This window comes from Vulpes lagopus, chromosome 5 (genome assembly GCF_018345385.1).
Source record: "Vulpes lagopus strain Blue_001 chromosome 5, ASM1834538v1, whole genome shotgun sequence".
In the NCBI taxonomy this organism is placed as follows: Eukaryota; Metazoa; Chordata; class Mammalia; order Carnivora; family Canidae; genus Vulpes; species Vulpes lagopus.
Window position 1 is genome coordinate 81,234,097 of NC_054828.1, and position 19,832 is coordinate 81,253,928.

Below are 19,832 nucleotides of genomic sequence, written 5' to 3' on the forward strand. Positions count from 1 at the left end.
TCTGGATTTTTTTTCTGCATTTTTTTTCTTTTTTAAGTAGGTTCCATGCTCAACAAGAGGCTTTAACTCACCACCCTGAGATCAAGAGTCACATGCTCTACCAACTGAGCCAGCTATGCACCCTAACTGCTCTGATGTTCTATAGATAGTTACAGGCAAAGGCAGGCTAAAACTCAAGTTTCCTGATGTCCTTATATTGCATTAAGTTTTTAACTCATTTTCAAAGGGGAAAAAAAAAGCTACCTACAGTCTTCAGTTGGAATTGGAATATGAATCAGATTTACTAGTATTTTCCCCTTGTCAAAGAGAGGGTAATTTTCTAGCTTGCTCTACTTACATAAAATTCTAAAAACCCTGTGCAACAGTTCTTTTTGAAAAAAAAATCAGTTCATCTATCTGAATTCTGAGCTATCAGTAAGGGTCACATTAGAATAGCCTGCCATTTGAAACAAAATCTGAGTTTTATTAAACTCTTTTTAATGCTTTTTTTCTTAAACAACACAGATACTGATAGCAAGGAGAGTTGGGCCTAATGTGCATATTGGTCATTTATTATCCTAAAGCTCCTAAGTGGAGGGACAAAACTGATTTATTAATATGTATAAAAATTATGTCATTTTGCTTCTCTTCTGGGAACATGCTAAAGCCCATAAAATGCCAGACTTCTATGAATTTACACAAGCTTTTTCCATCCATTTCAAAACATTTTTTTAAATTAAGGTTATATATAAATGTTAATAGGAATTGCTAGCATCTTCAGTAATAAAATTCATAGTGTTATAAAGTCAGATCAGTATCAAGTTTTCTTTCCTGTTTATAAAAACTTATTTCTTGATCCCTTAGTGTAATATCATTCACTCTATTTTTGTTACTTTATATAAACTCTTGGTAATTAGATATTATTTCTCTGGTTGAATAATATGAGCAGTATTAACTGTACTCATAATAACATGTGTAGCCACTTCCTAGCAGCTAATCAACACTATTAATATTAATTTTTGGTTACTAATCTCACAAAAAATTATTTCAACTTTTCTCATCTTTGTTTAGTACACCTTTTATTTTAAAAGAAGTTCACAGTATTTTATATGCAAAAATCAAAAGGTTGTTAGCAAATTAATCTGCGGTAGCCAAAAAAACAATAGTGTGATTAACTTCCTTCACTACATGCATATATAAAACAATCAAAGTGAGAGAAGCTAGACAAAAGATCACATATAGTGCAATTCCATTTATGTGAAATAATACAGAATAGGTAAATCCATAAAGACAGAAAGCACACTAGTAGTCACCAGGAGCTGCAGGAGTAGGAATAGAGAATAACAGCAAATAGGTAAAGCAAATGGGTATCCTATTGGGATTATAAAAACGATTTGGCACTAGATAAAGGTAGTGCTTGCACAACATTGTGAATGTATTAAATGCCACGGAACTATTCACATTAAAATGTTTAATTTTATTATCTAATTTTCACCTAACTTAAAAAAAAAGACAATTGACAGCTTGAAGCAAAAGTAGCAAGGTATTGTGGGATTTATAACATATGCTATAAAAAAGTAAATTATATGTCAAGAACAGAACAAAGGACAGGAATGGAAAATGAAAATATATTTCTGTAAGGGTCTTATATAAAACATATGAAGTGGTATAATATTATTTGAATGTAAGTTATGATAAGTTATATCTTAGAGCAATCACTAAAAATAAAAGTATAGATAAAATGCCAAGAGTGTTTAAAGAATGAGAAGACAGACTGGGAGAAAATACTGGCGAAAGAAGGATGTTTGGGTGGCTCAGCGGTTGAGTGTCTGCCTTTGGCCAGGGCGTGATCCTGGAGTTCCGGGATTAAGTCCCACATTGGGCTCCCTGCATGGAGCCTGCTTCTCCCTCTGCCTATGTCTCTGCCTATGTCTCTGCTTCTCTCTCTCTTTGTATCTCTTATGAATAAACAAATAAAATCTATATATAGGCAAAAGACACATCATGTAAAGACTGCTATCTGAAATATACAAAGAATTCTTAAAACTCAATAGTAAGAAAACAATCTGATTTTTTAAATGGACAAAACACCTGAACAGACACTGCAACCAAGAAGACACACAGAAGGCAAATAAGCATATGAAAACATGCTTCATTCACATATGTCATCAGGGAAATGCAAATTAAAACAAATACCACTACTCATCTATTAGAATGGCCAAAACCCAAAACAATGACATTACCAAAAGATTTTGGAGTAACAGGAACATTCACCCAACTAGGTAACTAGTATCAAATCATACTAAATACCTCCAGAAATCAACCTGAAGACTAATAGAACAAATGGCATAACTAAAGGGAGAGAAGAGGCCATGAGGAAGGTAGGAAGTGCAAAGATGCAGTATGAAAGGAAAACTGATCATAGGTGCTGCAAATGGGAGGTAGTTGTGGTCATGGAGAAGGGAGAGAGAGAGAGAGAGGGAGGGAGGGAGGAAGAGAGAGAGAGAGAGAGAACACAAGGAAACTCACAAGGAGAACATTTCCCAAAAAATATTGGCTGGGAAAATTAGAGGAGTTGACTTTTGTGAGTTCTTGCAACCAGCAGAGTTTAGACTGGTGTTTTAAAGGTTACGGGGCTTGGCAGCAATAGAGCCTTGAGGGTACTCCCCAGCTCCTAGAGAGAAGGCAGACAAAAAACCTGGGGGCAGACCATGTAGAAACAGGGATCTGAAGAATACCTGGAGCATGCAGAGGGGAGATTATTCACTCTTCTTGGAGCACATCCCTGATAAGTTCACACAGATGCCTCTCTGAAGACAAAGGAGCTGGCTGGCACCATTTCCCTCCCCTGCCCCTCAGCATAAATGCAGAACCACCTGTGGGAAGCAGCTCAGCCTCAACACTGACTACCTAACCTGCTTACACCAAGTCCAATACCCCTGTACTCTGGCACAACTGCCCTTCTCAGTCAAGCCTGTGTCTGCCCCAGCTGAGTGACAAGACACTTCCCCAGAAGATCAGCACAGTCCCCTGACCACACCACATTCCTAAAGCCTGGAGTTTTAAAACTCAGCAGGTTTGGCTGGTATAGGGCCTGGAGGGCACTGTACTGCTCCTGGAGAGAAGGCCTACAAACAACCCAGAGGCAAACAGTGTAGAAACACTGATCTAAAAAATGCCTGGGACAAACCAGTGGGGAGATTATTTGCTCTTCTCAGAGTGCTTCACTAAGAAGCAGTGTGTATGGAGACTCCTCTCCAGAAACAGAGGAACTGGCTAGCATCATTTCCCTTCCTGCACCCCTCAGCACAAATACATAGCAAAGTGTGGTAAACAGCACTGACACTGGCTGTGTACCTGCTTATACCAAGTCCCACATCCCTACACTCTGGCAGTACTGCCCTTCTCAGTCAAGTTTGCCTCAGTCCTAGTGTGGTGGGCCCCTTCCCCAGAAGGTCAACAGAACCCCTGCCCATACCACATCTCCCAACCAGAGAGTTCTGCAATGCTTCAGTTCTAGTGGAAGTAGTATCAAGTACCATTTAACAAGCAGACCAGAGCACACCAAGGTAAAACTCACCACATTCTGGCCAAGGACCAAACACTGCCCACCTCAAGCAAGGAGAGCCTGGGCAGCCAACCGGCCTGAAGGATAGTCAAAACACAATAGCAGAGTGCCTGCAACACACACCAGAGATACTCTCAGAAGCACCAAGCCCTGGACTCTATATGACCTCTTCATAAAGCAATTATTCTCAGGAGCAGAAAACATAATGGGCTTTTCTAACACAGAGAAGAAGACAGAAATTTAGACAAAATGCCAAGATGGAGTAGTTCATCTAACATGAAAGAACAAGATAAGGCCTTAGCCAGCGATCTAAGCAAAACAGATATAAATAACATGACTCGTGAGAATTTAAAGCAACATTCATAAGAATACTCAGCAGGCTCAAGAAAAAAAAATGGAAGACCTTCATTACAGAGTTAGTACAAGAGCTAAAAAAAAAGAAATGAAAAATATAATAACTTAGATTTAAAACAGACTTGATGCAATAAACACAAGGATGGAAGAAGCAAAGGAACAGATGAGTGATATAAAAGATTAAAAATGGAAAATTAAAAAATTAAAATTAAAAAATTGAAAATGAAGCTGAACAAACGAGAAAAAGAAATTATGGAACACAAGAACAAATATAGGGAACGCAGTGAGTCCATCAAACATAATAACATCAGTATTATCGGAGGAGAAGAGGGAGAAAGAGGAGAGAAGAAGGAGGAGGAGGAAGAGGAGGAGGAGGAGAAGGAAGGAGAAAAAAGAACAGAAAATAATAGCTTGAAACTTCCCTAATCTGGGGAAGAAAACAGCATCCAGATCCAGGAGGCACAGAGAACTCCCAGCAATATCAACAAAAACAGACCAACCCCAAGACATATTATAATTAAATTTGCAAAATAGAGCAATAAAGAAAACAATCTTAAAGCAGCAAGACAAAAGAAGTCCCTAACTTACAAGGGAAGACCCACAGGCTAGCTGCAGATCTCTCCAAAGATATATGGCAAACCAGGAGGGACTGGCATGATATATTCAATATGCTGAATGGGGAAAAAATCTGCAGCCAAGATTACTCTATCCAGTAAGGCTATCATTCAGGATAGAAAGACATAAAGAGTTTCCCAGACAAACAAAAAATACGGGAATTCATGACCACGAAACACCTTGCAAAAAATATTAAGGGGGGCCTTTGAGTGGAAAGGAGATAACAAAAGTGACAGTATAAAGGTAGGAAACACAAAAGGAATAAAAAAATATTCTGTAAAAAAAATCAGCCATGGCACTCACAAAATAAAAGAATGTAAAATACGACAACGCATACATAAAACGTGGGGATGAGTAAGGAACGGGTTCCAACTTAAACAATCAACTTAATATAGACTGCTATATGCAGAAGAGGTTATATACAAACCTAATGGCAGCCACCTATCAAAAACCGCTAATAGGAACAACAGAGTGGCTCAGTGGTTGAGTGTCTGTCTTTGGCTCAAGGCGTGAATCCGGAGTTCTGGGATCAAGTCCCGCCTGCATTGGGCTCCCCATAGGGAGCCTGCTTCTCCTTCTGCCACACACGTGTCTCTGCCTCTGTATGTCTCTCATGAATAAATAAATAAAATCTTTTTAAAAACCTCGCTAATAAATGTGAAAGAATAAAGAGAAAGAAAGCCAAATATATCACTAAAGAAAATCAGCAATGAAAGAAAGACAAGAAAGGATCAGAGAAAATCTCATAACCACAAAACAATAAAATGACAATAAATACATAACTATCAATAATTACTCTGCATGTAAATGGAATAAATGCTCCATCAAAAGACACAGGGTGAAGAATAGATAAAAAAACAAGTACCATCTATACGCTGCCTACACAAGACTCATTTTAGACCTAAAGACACATGCAAAGGAAACGAACTAGGGGTGGTAGAAGGGGAGGAGGGCGGGGGGTGGGGGTGAATGGGTGACGGGCACTGAGGGGGAGCACTTGATGGGATGAGCACTGGGTGTTGTTCTGTATGTTGGCAAACTGAACACCAATAAAAAATAAATTTATTATAAAAAAAGAAAATACATAAAATAAATGTTCAAATTCTAAAAAAAAAAAAAAGAAAAGAAAGTGAAGGGATAAACATCTATCATGTAAATGGATGTCAAAAGAAAGCCAGAGTACCCATACTTATATTGGACAAAATACACATTAAAAACAAAACTGTAACAAGAGATAAAGAAGGACACTATATAATAATAAATGGGACAATCCAACAGGAAGGATCTAGCAATTGTAAATATTTATGCACACAATGTAAGAGCACCCAAGTACACAAAACAGTTAATAGCAAATTAAAAGGAACTAATCAAAAATAATACAATAATAGTAGGGGACTTTAACATCCCAATTACATCAATGGGCAGGTCATCTAAACAGAAAATCAACAAGGAAACAATGGCTTTGAGAGACACACTGGACCAGATGGACTTAAGAGATAGAGTCAGAGAATGTTTCATCCTAAAACAGCAGAATACACATTCTGTAAGTGCACACAGAATATTCTCCAGAATAAATCACATATTAGCCCACGACAAAGCCTCCAGAAATTCAAAAATCAAAGTCACACCATGCATCTTTCTAATCACGATGCTTTGAAACTAGAAGTCAACCACAAGAAAAAGAATTGGAAAGGCCACAAATACATGGAGGTTAAAAAACATGCAACTAAACAATGAAAGGATCAACTGGGAAATGAGAGCAGAAATTAAAAAGTACAAGGAAACAAATGAAAAAGAAAACACAATGATTCAAAATCTCTGGGATGCAAAAAGTGGTTCTAAGAGGGAAGTTTTAGCAATACAGGCCTACTTCAAGCAGCAAGAAAAATCTCAAATAAATGAACCAACCTTACTTACCCCCAAAGAAGCTAGAAAAAGAACAAACAAAACCTAAAACCAGTAAAGGAAGGAAATAATAAAAATTAGAACACAAAAAAGTACATCCATTCACGATAAAAATCCTTGACAAAGTCGACTTAAAGGAAACATACCTAAACATAATAAAGGCCATATATGAAAAACCCACAGCTAACCTTATCCTCAATGGGGAAAAAAATGAGAGCTTTCCCCCTAAAGTAAGGAACAAGACAAGGATCCACTCTCATCACTTTTATTCAACATAGTACTGAAGTCCTAACCACAGCAATCAGACAACGAAAAGAAATAAAAGGCATTCAAATCAGTAATGAAGAAAGAAATAAAATTCTATTTGCAGATGACATGATACTGTTTATAGAAAACCCTAAAGATTCCACCAAAAAAACTACTACAACTCATAAATGAATTCAGTAGAGTCACAGGATACAAATCAATGTACAGAAAGCAGTTGCATTTCTACACACTAATGAAGCAGCAGAAAACAAACCCATTTATAATTGCACCAGAAATAAAAGATACCTAGGAATAAACCTAACCAAAGAGGTGAAAGACTTGTACTCTGAAAACTAAAAAACATGGATGAAAGAAATTGAAGAAAGAAAAGAAAGAAAGAAAGAAAGAAAGAAAGAAAGAAAGAAAGAAAGAAAGAAAGAAAGAAAGAAGAAAGAAAGAAAGAAAGAAAGAAAGAAAGAAAAGAAGAAAGAAAGAAAGAAAGAAAGAAAGAAAGAAAGAAGAAAGAAAAGAAAAGAAAGAAAGAAAGAAAGAAAGAAAGAAAAAGAAAGAAAGAAAAAGGAAAGAAAGAAAGAAAGAAAGAAAGAAAGAAAGAAGAAAGAAAGAAGAAGAAAATGAAAATGAAAAAAAAAGAAATTGAAGACAACACAAGGAAATGGAAATACTTCCATTCTTATGGATTGGAAGAACAAATAGTGTTAACATGTCAATACTACACAAAGCAATATACATATTTAATGCAATTTCTACCAAAATACCAACAGCATTTTTCACAGAACTAAAACTAACAATCCCAAAATTTGTATGGAACCACAAAAGACCTCGAATAACTTAAGCATTCTTGAAAAAGAAAAGCAAAGTTGAAGGCATCACAATTCTGGACTTCAAGTTATATCACAGAGCTGTGGTGATCAAAACAATATGGTACTAGCACAAAAATAGACATAGAGATCATGAAGCAGAAATAGAAAAGCCTAAATAAGCAACTATATATGGTCAATTAATCCTTGACAAAGAAAGAAAGAATATCCAATGGGAAAAAGACAGTCTCTTCAGCATGTAGTGCTGGGAAGCCTGAACAGAAATATGCAAAGAGAAACTGGACCACTTTCTTACACCAAGGAATTAAAGACCTCAATGTGAGACCTGTAAGCATAGAAGAAAGCACGGGCAGTAACTTCTTTGACATCGGCCCTTGCAACTTTTTTTCTAGTTAGGTCTCCTGAAGCAAGCAAAAATAAACGATTGGGACTTAATCAAACTAAAAAGCTTCTGCACAGCGAAGGAAACAATCAACAAAACTAAAAGGTAGCCTACAGAATGGGAGAAGACATCTGCAAATAACATATCTGATAAAGGGTCAATATCCAAAATATATAAAGAACTTATGACTCAACACCCCCCAAAAAAACCAAATAATCTAATTTAAAAATAGGCAGAAGACATGAACAGACATTTCTCCAAAGAAAACATACAGATGGCCAACAGACATGAAAAGATGTTCAACATCACTCATCATCAGGGAAATGCAAATTAAAACTACTATGAGATATTACCTCACACCTGTCAGAATCAATAACACAAGAAACAAATGTTGGCAAAAATGTGGGAAAAAGAACTCTTCTACACTGTTGATGGGAATGTAAACTGGTGCAGCCACTGTGGAAAAATACCATATGATTTCACTCGTATGTGGAATTTATGAATGAACAAAGAGGAAGAGGAAATAAGAGAAAGAAACCAAGAAATAGACTCTTAACTATAGAGAACAAACTAATGGTTACCAGATGGGAGGTGGGTAGGACAGGTTACATAGGTGATAAGGATTATGGAGTGCACTTGTTATGATGAGCACCCAGTGATGTAAGGAATTGCTGAATCACTATTTTACACCTGAAACTAATAAAACAATGTATGTTAAATAAAGTTAGTCTTTTGAAAGAAAAAGATATATACATAAAAAAAAAAAGTACAAACAATGGACTATTACCCAATCATAGAGATCTTGCCATTTGTGACAACACGGACAGACCTAGAGGGTATTATGCTAAGTGAAATAAGTTACAGAGGAATAAATATCATTATGATTTCACTTAAATGTTAAAAGAAAAAAAACAAAACAGAAATAGATTTATAGATACAGAGAAAAATCTGTTGACTACCAGAAGGGAGGGGTGGGGAAATAAGGTAAGGATATTAAAAGGTACAAACTTTCATTTATAACACATAAGACATGGGAATAAAATATAGAGAATACAGAATATAGTTAATAATATTTAACAACTTTGTGTGGTGACAGATGGTTGCTAGATTTATCATGGTGATCACTTTGTAATGCATATAAATATTGAATCTCTATTTGATACACCTCAAACTAATATTGAATGTCAACTACATTTTGTTTTTTTTTTAATATTTATTTATTTATTTATTTATTTATTTTTTATGATAGTCACACAGAGAGAGAGAGAGGCAGAGACACAGGCGGAGGGAGAAGCAGGCTCCATGCACCGGGAGCCTGATATGGGATTCGATCCCGGGTCTCCAGGATCGTGCCCTGGGCCAAAGGCAGGCGCCAAACCGCTGCGCCACCCAGGGATCCCTCAACTACATTTTGATTTAAAAATATGTATCAGGGTTATCAGAGATTGAGGGAAGGGAGGGATGAATGGGCAGAGCACAGAATTTTTAGGGCAGTGAACATATTTTGTATGATACTGTAATAATAGGTATCTGTCATTATACATTTGTGAAAACCCATAAAATGTATATCAAGAGTTAACTCTTGTGTAAACTATGGGCTTCAGATAATAATGATGTATTGATAATCATTCAACAATTTTAACAAATGTACTAGTCTGGAACAAGATTATTGATAGAGAGAAAGACTACGCATATGTGGGAGGCATGTGTATATAGGAAATTTTCATACTTTGAATTTTGCTGTGCACTTAAAATTACTCTAAAAAATAAAATCTATTAATTTTTTAAAAAATCAATGAAGATAAAATGAAATGACAATAAAAACCAATTAAAAATAGAAACAAAAAGAATAAACAAATAAAACAAATAGTAAATAGCAAGCTTAAACTCAACATCAATAATTAAGTGTAAATGGTTTAAACATTCAAAATTACAACGCAAGATTCTCAGATTAGATGAAACAATCAAGTATTCCATATACAAGTAACACACCTTACCTATAGAGATACACATAGGTTGAAAATAAAAGGCTGGAGAAAAATACACTATGCAACTGTAACCTCCAAGTTAACTTGGGAGAAGCAGGTGTGTGGTAATAATGACTACTGCAGGCACCAGTCTGGTAATATGGGTTCTGCTGACATTTCAGGTATTCCCAGGACAGGAAAGATGCTTCTGAGGTTGGAGTAGAGTGTCCACTGGCCAATATGGACTAGGAAACTTCTAGAGTACAGGTCTTCCTTTTTCACTGTCCCTGTTGAATTTTCACCTTCATATGGTGAGTCAAATCCATTAAAAGCCCACCCGTCTTGGGCATTCATAAGACTGGTTTTATTAATTAAAATGAGAGCTAAAAAAAAAAAATGAGAGCTAACCATGATTAGCACTTGCTTTGTGCTAGACACTTTTCAAAATGTCTATTAGCTCATTTTTGCTAGTTATAAGTATCATTTTATAGACCTAAAAGCTCAGCTACACAGAGGTTATTATTCAGAACATGAACTGAATGGCAGTGCTAGGGTTCCAAATTCAGTCAGCCCCCAAAAAACAAACTGTGTGTGTGTGTGTGTGTGTGTACTGACACATATAACATGTAGCCTGGCCTGAAGAATTCATTTTAACTTAAGTAAACATGATAATCTAATAAACTCTAATTGTGATTCAATTGATAAGCAGATATACAAAAATCTCAGATATTATTATAAGGGCTAGAAAATTTTTAATGTAATAGTTGTTAATTTAGTATAAGCTGATAAAGGACTGAGCACTATTAAAAATATTGTTAGTGAAAAGAGAAATTCTCTACTTACTGAGATGAGGTCATTTAATGACTATCAATTTACTGGAGAAGTCATTAGAAAAAAATTAATACATTTGCCAAATCATAAATCAGGGAGAGGCTTCTTTTAACAGCCACCTCAAGCAAGTAACACAATAATACTTTTTAAAAATTAAAAAATAATTTGGAAATTATTAGAATAATTAGACAATTTATATTATAGTTTATATCTCTTGGTTAGCACTTTTATAAGAGAATAATGTTTACTATGTAAATCCATTTGTGTCATAGAATATATTTTCAACTTTTAATTACATAATGATTTATACATTTAATATACATTTCCATACCAGTGATTACATACTTTTACTTTCACTCCTAGACATCTATTAAAAATTTTAATATACATATCTGTAGGCTCATCAATTCCAAGGTTAATAATTTACAGAAATAAAAACACTAATATTAGCATTGTTCACAGTGCAAAAAATGGAAACAAAGAGAATGCACATTATAAGAGTTAAGATAGAGTAGGTTATGCCAACAATCATAGACAACTCCAAACTCTGAGGGGCTTAACACTGCAAAGTCTTATTTCTTATTCATACTACATGACCATGGTAGGTTAATGGGTAAATTTTATTCTATGTAGTTTTCATTCATAGATATGGTATGACAGGAATTTCATCAACTGTAACATCACAAATTGCTGCAGCAGGAGAAGAGTGTGATAGGTCTCACACTACTAATCAAATACTCTGGCACAGAAATAATTAATGCACAGCAGTTCTACCTAACTTCATTGGCCAGAACTTATATAGGCTCACCATGATGGGAATGGAAATACAATCTTTTCACATGCCCAGAAGAGAAGAAAAGAACTAGGTATAGGTGATCATAAGAATCTCTGCCACATTTTAATAAATAGCTGAATTATGGTCCATCCATGAAATATTACTACAACCATTTAAAAGAATGCATTGGAAATATACCGTTAAATTTTCATGCGAGACTGAGAAATTTAGATTCTGAAAAGTATATCTCATTTTTGTAAATTAACCATGACTAGAGAATCTTGTGTGCATACGTGCATGCATATGTAAAAAAAATGCAATTAAATATTTATTATTTTCATCTGTTATTGAGAAAAAGAAGAAAGGATTTTTTTCCCCTAGGAGAGAGGGATTTGGCCTGGGGGGGGACCCTGATGTGTGTAGAGAGGGGAAGAAAGAGGGTGAGGATAAAAGCAAAAGGGAAAATAAGAGGGTACTAAGATTTTATATGATTATATTTATATACTGATATAAATTATGTGTATGCATATAGAAATCAAGTCATTTTTCAAATCTTTTCTTTTTGATTGCTTTCATAGGCCTCAAATTACTGATCTGTTGAAATTGAATCTTTTCAGTTCCCTTCAGTTCTAAATCCTACAATTTCATAACTTAATGTTAAGGCTTATCTGTCTCCTGTTTATTTCCTATTTCTAACCCAGAGCTGACCTGCCACCGATTAAGGTTCTGGATGTACTTCTATAGCCTGTGGACTATTAATTATACTGAATTCAGGTTGCCTGAATTATAAATAATTTATTTCTAACCTTTATTATCAACCAAAGCAGGTTGTTCTTTGACATCATGAATTTACATTTACATGAAGCGGGAGACATTTTATTATCACTAACGTGACAAAATTATGGGTATTTTTCTTAGGCTAGGTATTAGATATAATCTAAAAGTCTGGAACTTAAATTTTTAGTCTAAAATTTTCCCATCTACCACCTGGTCTCTTCCAATTGCTGCAATAGCTTCACCCTGTTCCAATTTACCTTTAATGAGCTTTCTAAAGATTGCTATTTCTGGATGCTGGCGGGGGGGGGGGGAAGATTGCTATTTCTTCTGTCTTAATTTTCTCATCCTTCTTATACATCAATAACATTTTTTTTAAGAGAGAGGGTGAGCAAACATGCAAGCGGATGGGGAGGAGGAGATGGAGAGAGAGAATCTCAAGCAGGCTCCATGCTCAGGGCAGAGCCTGCCACAGGGCTCAATTTCATGATCCTGAGCTCATGACTAGAGCAGAAAACAAGAGTTGGCTGCCCAATCAACTAAGCCACCCAGGTACTTATTCTTATTCATGTCCAAAACTCATCTCTTCTAGAAGGCCTTCTTGGAAACCAAGACATGAGATTATCTTTCATGTCTCTGTATCTCTTACATTTACATACTCCTGAACTACTTACATTATAAGTGATTCATTTGCTTACCCATTTATATTTGCTACTGGACATCAAGTCATTGAGAGCAGAGATTGTATATCATATAGATAATCCTAAATCCAAATATTTATGCTTTCAGGTATTGCCACTCAGAAGAATTTGACACAGAATATCCCCTTCTTGAATCACTTTATTCTTTAAGTTTCCATGATCCCCTTATATTTCACATCTCTCCTCCTTAGTCTTTGCAGCAACTCCTTTATTATTTACTTTTAAATGTTCCAGTATCATAAGGCTCAGTATCAACTCTTTTCTATAACTACACACTCCTATCCATAAAAAGAGTGCATTCAGTACTATGCTTTATTTTAATTTTATTTAAATTCAGTTAATTAACATATAATGTATTATTGGTTTCAGAGGTAGAGGTCAGTGGATTCATCAGTCTTATATAATACCCAGCGCCCATTACATCACATGCCCTCCTTAATGTTCATCACCAGATTAGTTATCCCCTGGCAAGAGCGGTGCAATTCTCCCTTGGGCAGACCCTGAGAATCAACACAACAGGTCCCTTTTTCAGAAGATCAGCAAGAACAGTCCTATGCTTTAAATGGCATATATATGCCAATGATTACTAAATAATGACCCTTCTGGAGAACTCCAGATTCATTTGTTCAAAGACCCATTTAACTGCTCCACTTAGATATCTTAAGATATCTCAATTATTACATAGCACCAATATTACATATCTCAAAACAGAACTTTGAGACCTAACTTTGCACCTTCTCTTTTCCTCACATCATCCTTATTTTAGGCCAATATGTCAGCAAGTCTTTTTGGTGTTTCCCCTGTTGCAGCAACCTTGGAAGCCAGCTGTTGAATGGGGCAGAACTAAAAGTTGGAGGGAGCCAGGTTTCCTGAATCACTGATGGGAATGCTGCTTACTAATTAGGAACATTTATGTTGGACTTTTGAGAAGTGAAAAGTTGACAAATGATCAGCCAGAGAAGCAACATTACCTTAACACACTAGTCTTGTTTTATTTAAAAACATTTGAAAATATATAGCTAAAATATGAAATATCACATTATCAAGACTAATAATCCTCTTAAAAACCTTGCTAAGGAGACTAATTATCAATTTTCCATGAAGATATCAGAAGCTGGAAGTCCTAAAACCATCTCCAGTTTTATTTATTTATTGTCTATTTCCCTCACTAAAACGTAAACTCTAGAAGAACAGAGGGTTTATTTCTCTGTTTTGTTCACTGTCATATCGCCAGTATCTAGAACAGTGTTTGACTCTTAGTGGGCACTCAATATCTACTTAAATTAATGAGTGTTGAATAAATAACATTAGGAAGCCATACTGGTATAGCCTTTTTTTGCTACAGCTAAAAGCCATTTGTCAATTTTATAAATAGATAAAGCTGCTTAAGAACTGTGAAGCCTCGGGATCCCTGGGCAGCTCATGAGATCTCTGGGCAGCTCATGGGATCCCTGGGTGGCTCAGTGGTTTAGTGCCTGCCTTTGGCCCAGGGCGCAATCCTAGAGTCCCAGGATTGAGTCCCATGTCGGGCTCCCAGCACGGAGCCTGCTTCTCCCTCCTCCTGTGTCTCTCCCTCTCGCGCGCGCTCTCTCTCTCTCATAAATAAATAAATAAATAATAAATACATAAATAAATAAATAAATCTTAAAAAAAAGAACTGTGAAGCCTCATTAAAATGACCTTAAGATTTTAAAAATAAATATCAAATTACGATCAGCTATTCAGATGACCTTACAGAATCAATGAAAAGCATTTATTTGCATCCAAAATATTTTAATAGTAAAGAATAAAGAGTAAATCTCAATATGCTCCTAGCATTCAATGGATAACTTCACAAATTTGAAAACTTAGCTAAAACAGTTTCCATGAATACAAGAAAAGATAAAAAACAAAACAATCATCTTATTATTTAAGTAGAATTACAAGTTTTCGGGTAACATGTGGTAATTTAGGCCAAAACATAAAAATCATAAGGAACAAATTATGCAAATATAAAAAAGTCTCAATGTCAGAAAATGGCTCTTCAGAAAATAAAAAAATTTTTAATTAACTATAAATTTGATGTTATTAGGCTCCTTAATCACACTGATTTTCTGAAATTAAACAAATAGCTTTTCTGCATCCTTTAGTTTTTTTTTCCTATCCATTTTAGCAATTACAGCCCAACGATCTTCCCGCATTTTCCTCATTGCTCCAAACTTCAGCGTAGATCCAGGGGTTGTTAGAGATGAAGGGGTCTTGAATACAAAATCAAATCAAATCAAATCAAAATATGTCTAATTTAAAAGATAAAGTCCAGCTTTTGAAATTTTCTTTCTGAAGTAAAAATTAAAAACTACCTTTAAAAAGCCCTACCTTTTTTGGTGTCCTGACACAAAGATGAGAAGTTGTTGGATAATTATTATTCTTGTATAATTTTTTCAATGTCTCTTCTTCTGAAACCATGCTCTTAAAGAAAAATACAAAAGAATAATTTGGAGTCTGTCATCACTAATATTAAAATTTTGCCTACATATCACAGAGAGGAGGAGAAAGATGAGGAAGGGAAGGGGGAAAGAAAGGAGGTGAGAAAAGGGAGGAGAGAGGAAAAAGAAGAGAGAAAAAAGAAGAAAAATGGAAGACAATGACAAAATAAATACTCGACATGCCAAACAAGTACATAGATTTAGATTCTATTAACTATATTCCTGAAAGGTTATATGAGATACACGATACCTATGAATAGTACTTTTCTACTGTTTTCTAGTTCAGTTTCAGTCTTTATACTACTACTTTACCATCCCTTTCCCCCTAGCCTACTTACTCAAACTCACACTTTGGCCTTAAAATAAGCAGTTATAAGCTTATAAAAATTATAATGTTATCAACTATCAATTTATGAGTATTATAATTCCCCCCAAATAATAATAGCTGACATTTATTTACTACTTTCTATATTAGGCATTGTTTTAAGCACTTTGCATATCTTAATTAGTTTTAATCCTTAAGATAATTTCATGGAATAAGTATACTATTATCACCACTTTGAAGGTGAAGAACTGAGACAAAGAAATGTTAAGTAATTTGCCTAAAATAATACAGCTAGTTAAGAGTGGAGCCAGGATTCAAATCTAGGAAAGCAGGCTCTAGAAATCCATTCTTTTAATGAATATGCTACACAGATTTGGTCTGGTAAGCAATCAGTTCACATTATCTTTTCCTGCTCACTAATGTCACATTTACAGAGGTACATGAATAAAAATATTGAAACAGAATTTCATGAATTCTAAGATTTCAGCAGAATTCAGTACGTCCTAAAGAATGCCTTTTGGGACACCTGGGTGGCTCAGTGGTTGAGCATCTGCCTTTGGCCCAGGGTGTGATTCTACAGTCCCGGGATCAGGTCCCACATCGGGCTCTCTGCATGGAGCCTGCCTCTCTCTCTATCTCTCTGCGTCTCTCATGAATAAAATCTTTTAAAAAAATAAATTAAAAAAAACTAAAGAGCTGCCTTTTCAAATATACTCAGAACCACTATGTACCAACTGATCTGCTTAGAAAAATTATTTTAAAATCATCTTAAAAACTATTAAAATTTTACTCAGTGCACAGTAATTTATTAATCATTAATGACTGCCCATTTAAAAATAACAAATTAACCCAATTTAAAACAAAACTTTATCCTTATAACTCTGTAACATTCATCTTTTCATGTGTTTATTAGCCATTTGTATATCCTCTTTGGAGAAATGTCAATTCATGTCCTTTGCTCATTTTTAAATTGGGTTGTATGTTTTTCATTGCTGAGTTATGAGAGTTCCCTATGTATTCTGGACATTTATCCCTTTTCAGATATATGATATGGAAACATTTCTGCCATTCTTGAGCTTGTCTTTTCCCTTTCTTAATAGTGTCCTTTGATTCACAAGAATTCTTAGTTTTGAAGTCAAACTTATCAGTTTTCTCTTTTTCTTGTCGGTGCTTTTGGTGTCATACCCATGAGGCCCTTGCTAAATTTGATGTCATGAAAATTTCCCCAATATTTGCTTCTAAGAGTATCATAGTTTTAGCCTTAAGTTTTGGTTTTTGATCCATTTTGAGTCAGTTTTTCTATGTAAAGTAAGAGTCCAACTTTATTCTTTTGCATGTGAATATCCAGTTCTAACATCATTTGTTTAAAAAAACAAAAAACAAAAAACAAACAAACAAAAAAAGTCCTTTGCCCCTGCTGAATGGCCTTGGCACTCTTACCAAAATTAATTAAGTACATATGTGAGAATTTATTTCTAGGCTACTTTACTCCACTGGTCTATATATCTGTCCTTAACCTAGTACTAATCTGTTTAAATTACTAGCTTCTGGAAAGTTTCAAAGTCAAGAATCATGAGTCCTCCAACATTACCTTTCTTTTTCAAAACTGTTTTAGCAATTTGGGGACCCTTGCAATTCCATATGAATTTTAGTATCAGATTTTCCATTTCTGCCAAAAGGCTGTTGGAATTTTGATAGAGATTGCACTGAATTTGCAGACTGCTTTGGGTAGTATTGATACCTTAACATGCTAAAGACTTAACATCCATAAACAATTTTTTCCTATTTCGTTAGGTCTTCTTTAATTTCCTTCAGCATTGTTTTGTAGTTTTCATCGTATTTCAATGTTTCACCTTCTTGGTTAGATCTGTTCCTAAATATTTGCTTAGATGATACTGTATATGGATTGTTTTCTTAATTTTCCTTAATTTCCTTTTGGGTTAATCACTGCTGATGTATAAAACCATAATCAATGTCATGTGTTCTTACACCCTTCCACACTGCTAAGTTCAAATGAACTTTTTATTAGCTCTAATAAATAGCCTTCTTGTGGTCTTTGTGATTTTCAGTGGATAGGATAGAATCATGGATAGGATAGAATCATGGCATCTGCAAATAGTTTTACCTCATTCCCATTTGTATGCCTGCTTTCTTTTTCCTCCCTCCCCCCCTTTGTTTTTTGTCTAATAGCCTAATAGTTCCTGCTAGAACTTCCACTACAATGTTGACTAGCAGTGGTGAAAGTGGACACCCATGTCACATTTTTTAAAATATTTATTCATGAGAGACAGAGGAAGAGAGAGAGAGAGAGAGGCAGAAGGAGAAGCAGGCTCCATGCAGGGAGCCTGATGTGGGACTCAATCCTAGGTCTCCAGGATCATACCCTAGGCTGAAAGCAGCGCTAAACTGCTGAGCCACCCAGGCTGCCCTCCCATGTCACATTCTTAATCTAAGGGGAAAACTTTCAACCTTTCACCATTGAGTATGATGTTAAGTTGTGGGTTTTCATAAGTACTTTTTATCATGCTGAGGAACTACCCCTCTATTCTTAGCTCTATAATAGTTTCTGAAATGAAAAACTGTTGGATGTTGTCAAATGCCTTTTCTGTACCAAATGAAATGATCATGTGTGATTTTTCCCCCTTCATTATATTAATGTGATATATTACACTGATTTTCTTATATTGAACCAGCCTGGCATTTCTTAGATAAATCACACTTAGATAAAACTCATAGCACTTTCATATGATGTGGAATTTGACTTGCTAATATTTTGTTAGACATTCAGAAAGGATAATAGCCTTTAATTTTCTTTTCTAGTAATGTCTTTATCTTGCTTTGGTATCAAGGTAGTGTTAGCCTCATAGAATGAGTTATCAAGAGTTCTCTCTTCAAATTTTTGAAGTTTGAGAAGGTTATGTCCTCAAATGTTTTATACAATCCATCAGTGAAGCCATCTGGCCCAGGACTTTTCTTTGTTGAGACATTTTTGATTACTAAGTCCAATTCTGTACTTACTATAGATAGACCTGTTGAGGTTTTCTATTTCTTGAGTCAGTTTAATTCATGTGTTTCAGGGATTTTACCCATTTGTCCATTTCTCCTAGGTTCTAAAATTTGTTGACATATAGTAAACAGGGGATCCCTGGGTAGCGCAGCGGTTTGGTGCCTGTCTTTGGCCCAGGGCTGGATCCTGGAGACCCGGGATCGAATCCCACATCGGGCTCCCGGTGCATGGAGCCTGCTTCTCCCTCTGCTTGTGTCTCTGCCTCTCTCTCTCTCTGTGACTATCATAAATTTAAAAAAAAAAAAAAAAGGAGACATATAGTAAACAAACTATTTTCTTTTTATCTGAGTGATTAGTAATAATATACCCACTTTTCACTTCTAATTCTAGTTATTTACATCTTCTTGTTAGTCTAGCTAAAGATTTGTCCACTTTTTAATCTTTTCAAATAAATTTTGGTTTCATTGATTTTTTCTATTGTTTTCTATTCTCTAATTTGTTTATCTCCCCATGAATCTTTATTATTTCCTTCCTCCTGCTCGCTTTGAGTTTGCTCCCTTCTCTAGCTCTATAAAGTTTAAGTTATTGATTTGAGATCTTTTTTAATGTAGGAATTTAGAGCTATAAATTTCCTTCTGAGTATTGTTTTTGCTGTAACACATAAATAAATTTTGGTATATTGTGTTTTCATTTTTATTTATATGAGTCTTAATTTCCTTTGTGATTTCTTATTTGATCTACTGGTTGATTAAAAGTGTGTTAATTTTGGGGCACCTGGGTGGCTCGATTAGCATCTGACTCTTGATTTCAGCCCAGGTCATGATCTCAGGGTCAAGCCCCATATCAGGTTCTGAACTCAGTGGAGAGTTTGCTTGAGATTCTCTCTCTCCTTCTCCTCCTTTCCTCACACTCTAAAATAAATATTTAAAAAATAAAAGTGTTAATTTACATGAATTTGTGAATTTTCTAATTTCCTTACTCCATGATTTCTAATTTCAACCCATTATAGTCAGAGAAGATGCTCTGTATGATGTCTTTTAACAATGGAAAAAAGATAGTCTCTTCAACAAACAGTGTTGGGAAAACTGGACAGAACATG

At 35.2% G+C, this 19,832-nt stretch overlaps 2 protein-coding genes across 3 annotated transcripts in view; both read right to left on the reverse strand.

Moving 5' to 3' along the window:
* The window catches only part of TSHB (thyroid stimulating hormone subunit beta), a 48,468-nt gene extending 33,105 nt beyond the window's left edge, over window positions 1-15,363 (reverse strand). The window contains exon 1 of the mRNA XM_041754166.1: window positions 15,292-15,363. The gene's annotated coding sequence lies outside the window, so the exon portion shown is untranslated. The remainder of the gene's footprint in view (window positions 1-15,291) is intronic.
* The window catches only part of SYCP1 (synaptonemal complex protein 1), a 108,885-nt gene continuing 104,013 nt past the window's right edge, over window positions 14,961-19,832 (reverse strand). For both annotated transcript variants that reach the window (XM_041754164.1, XM_041754165.1), the window contains 2 exons: window positions 15,292-15,384; window positions 14,961-15,173 (listed from right to left, as the gene is read on the reverse strand). In XM_041754164.1, the coding sequence (XP_041610098.1) occupies window positions 15,036-15,173; window positions 15,292-15,384 (231 nt within the window). In that variant the 3' untranslated portion in view covers window positions 14,961-15,035. The remainder of the gene's footprint in view (window positions 15,174-15,291; window positions 15,385-19,832) is intronic.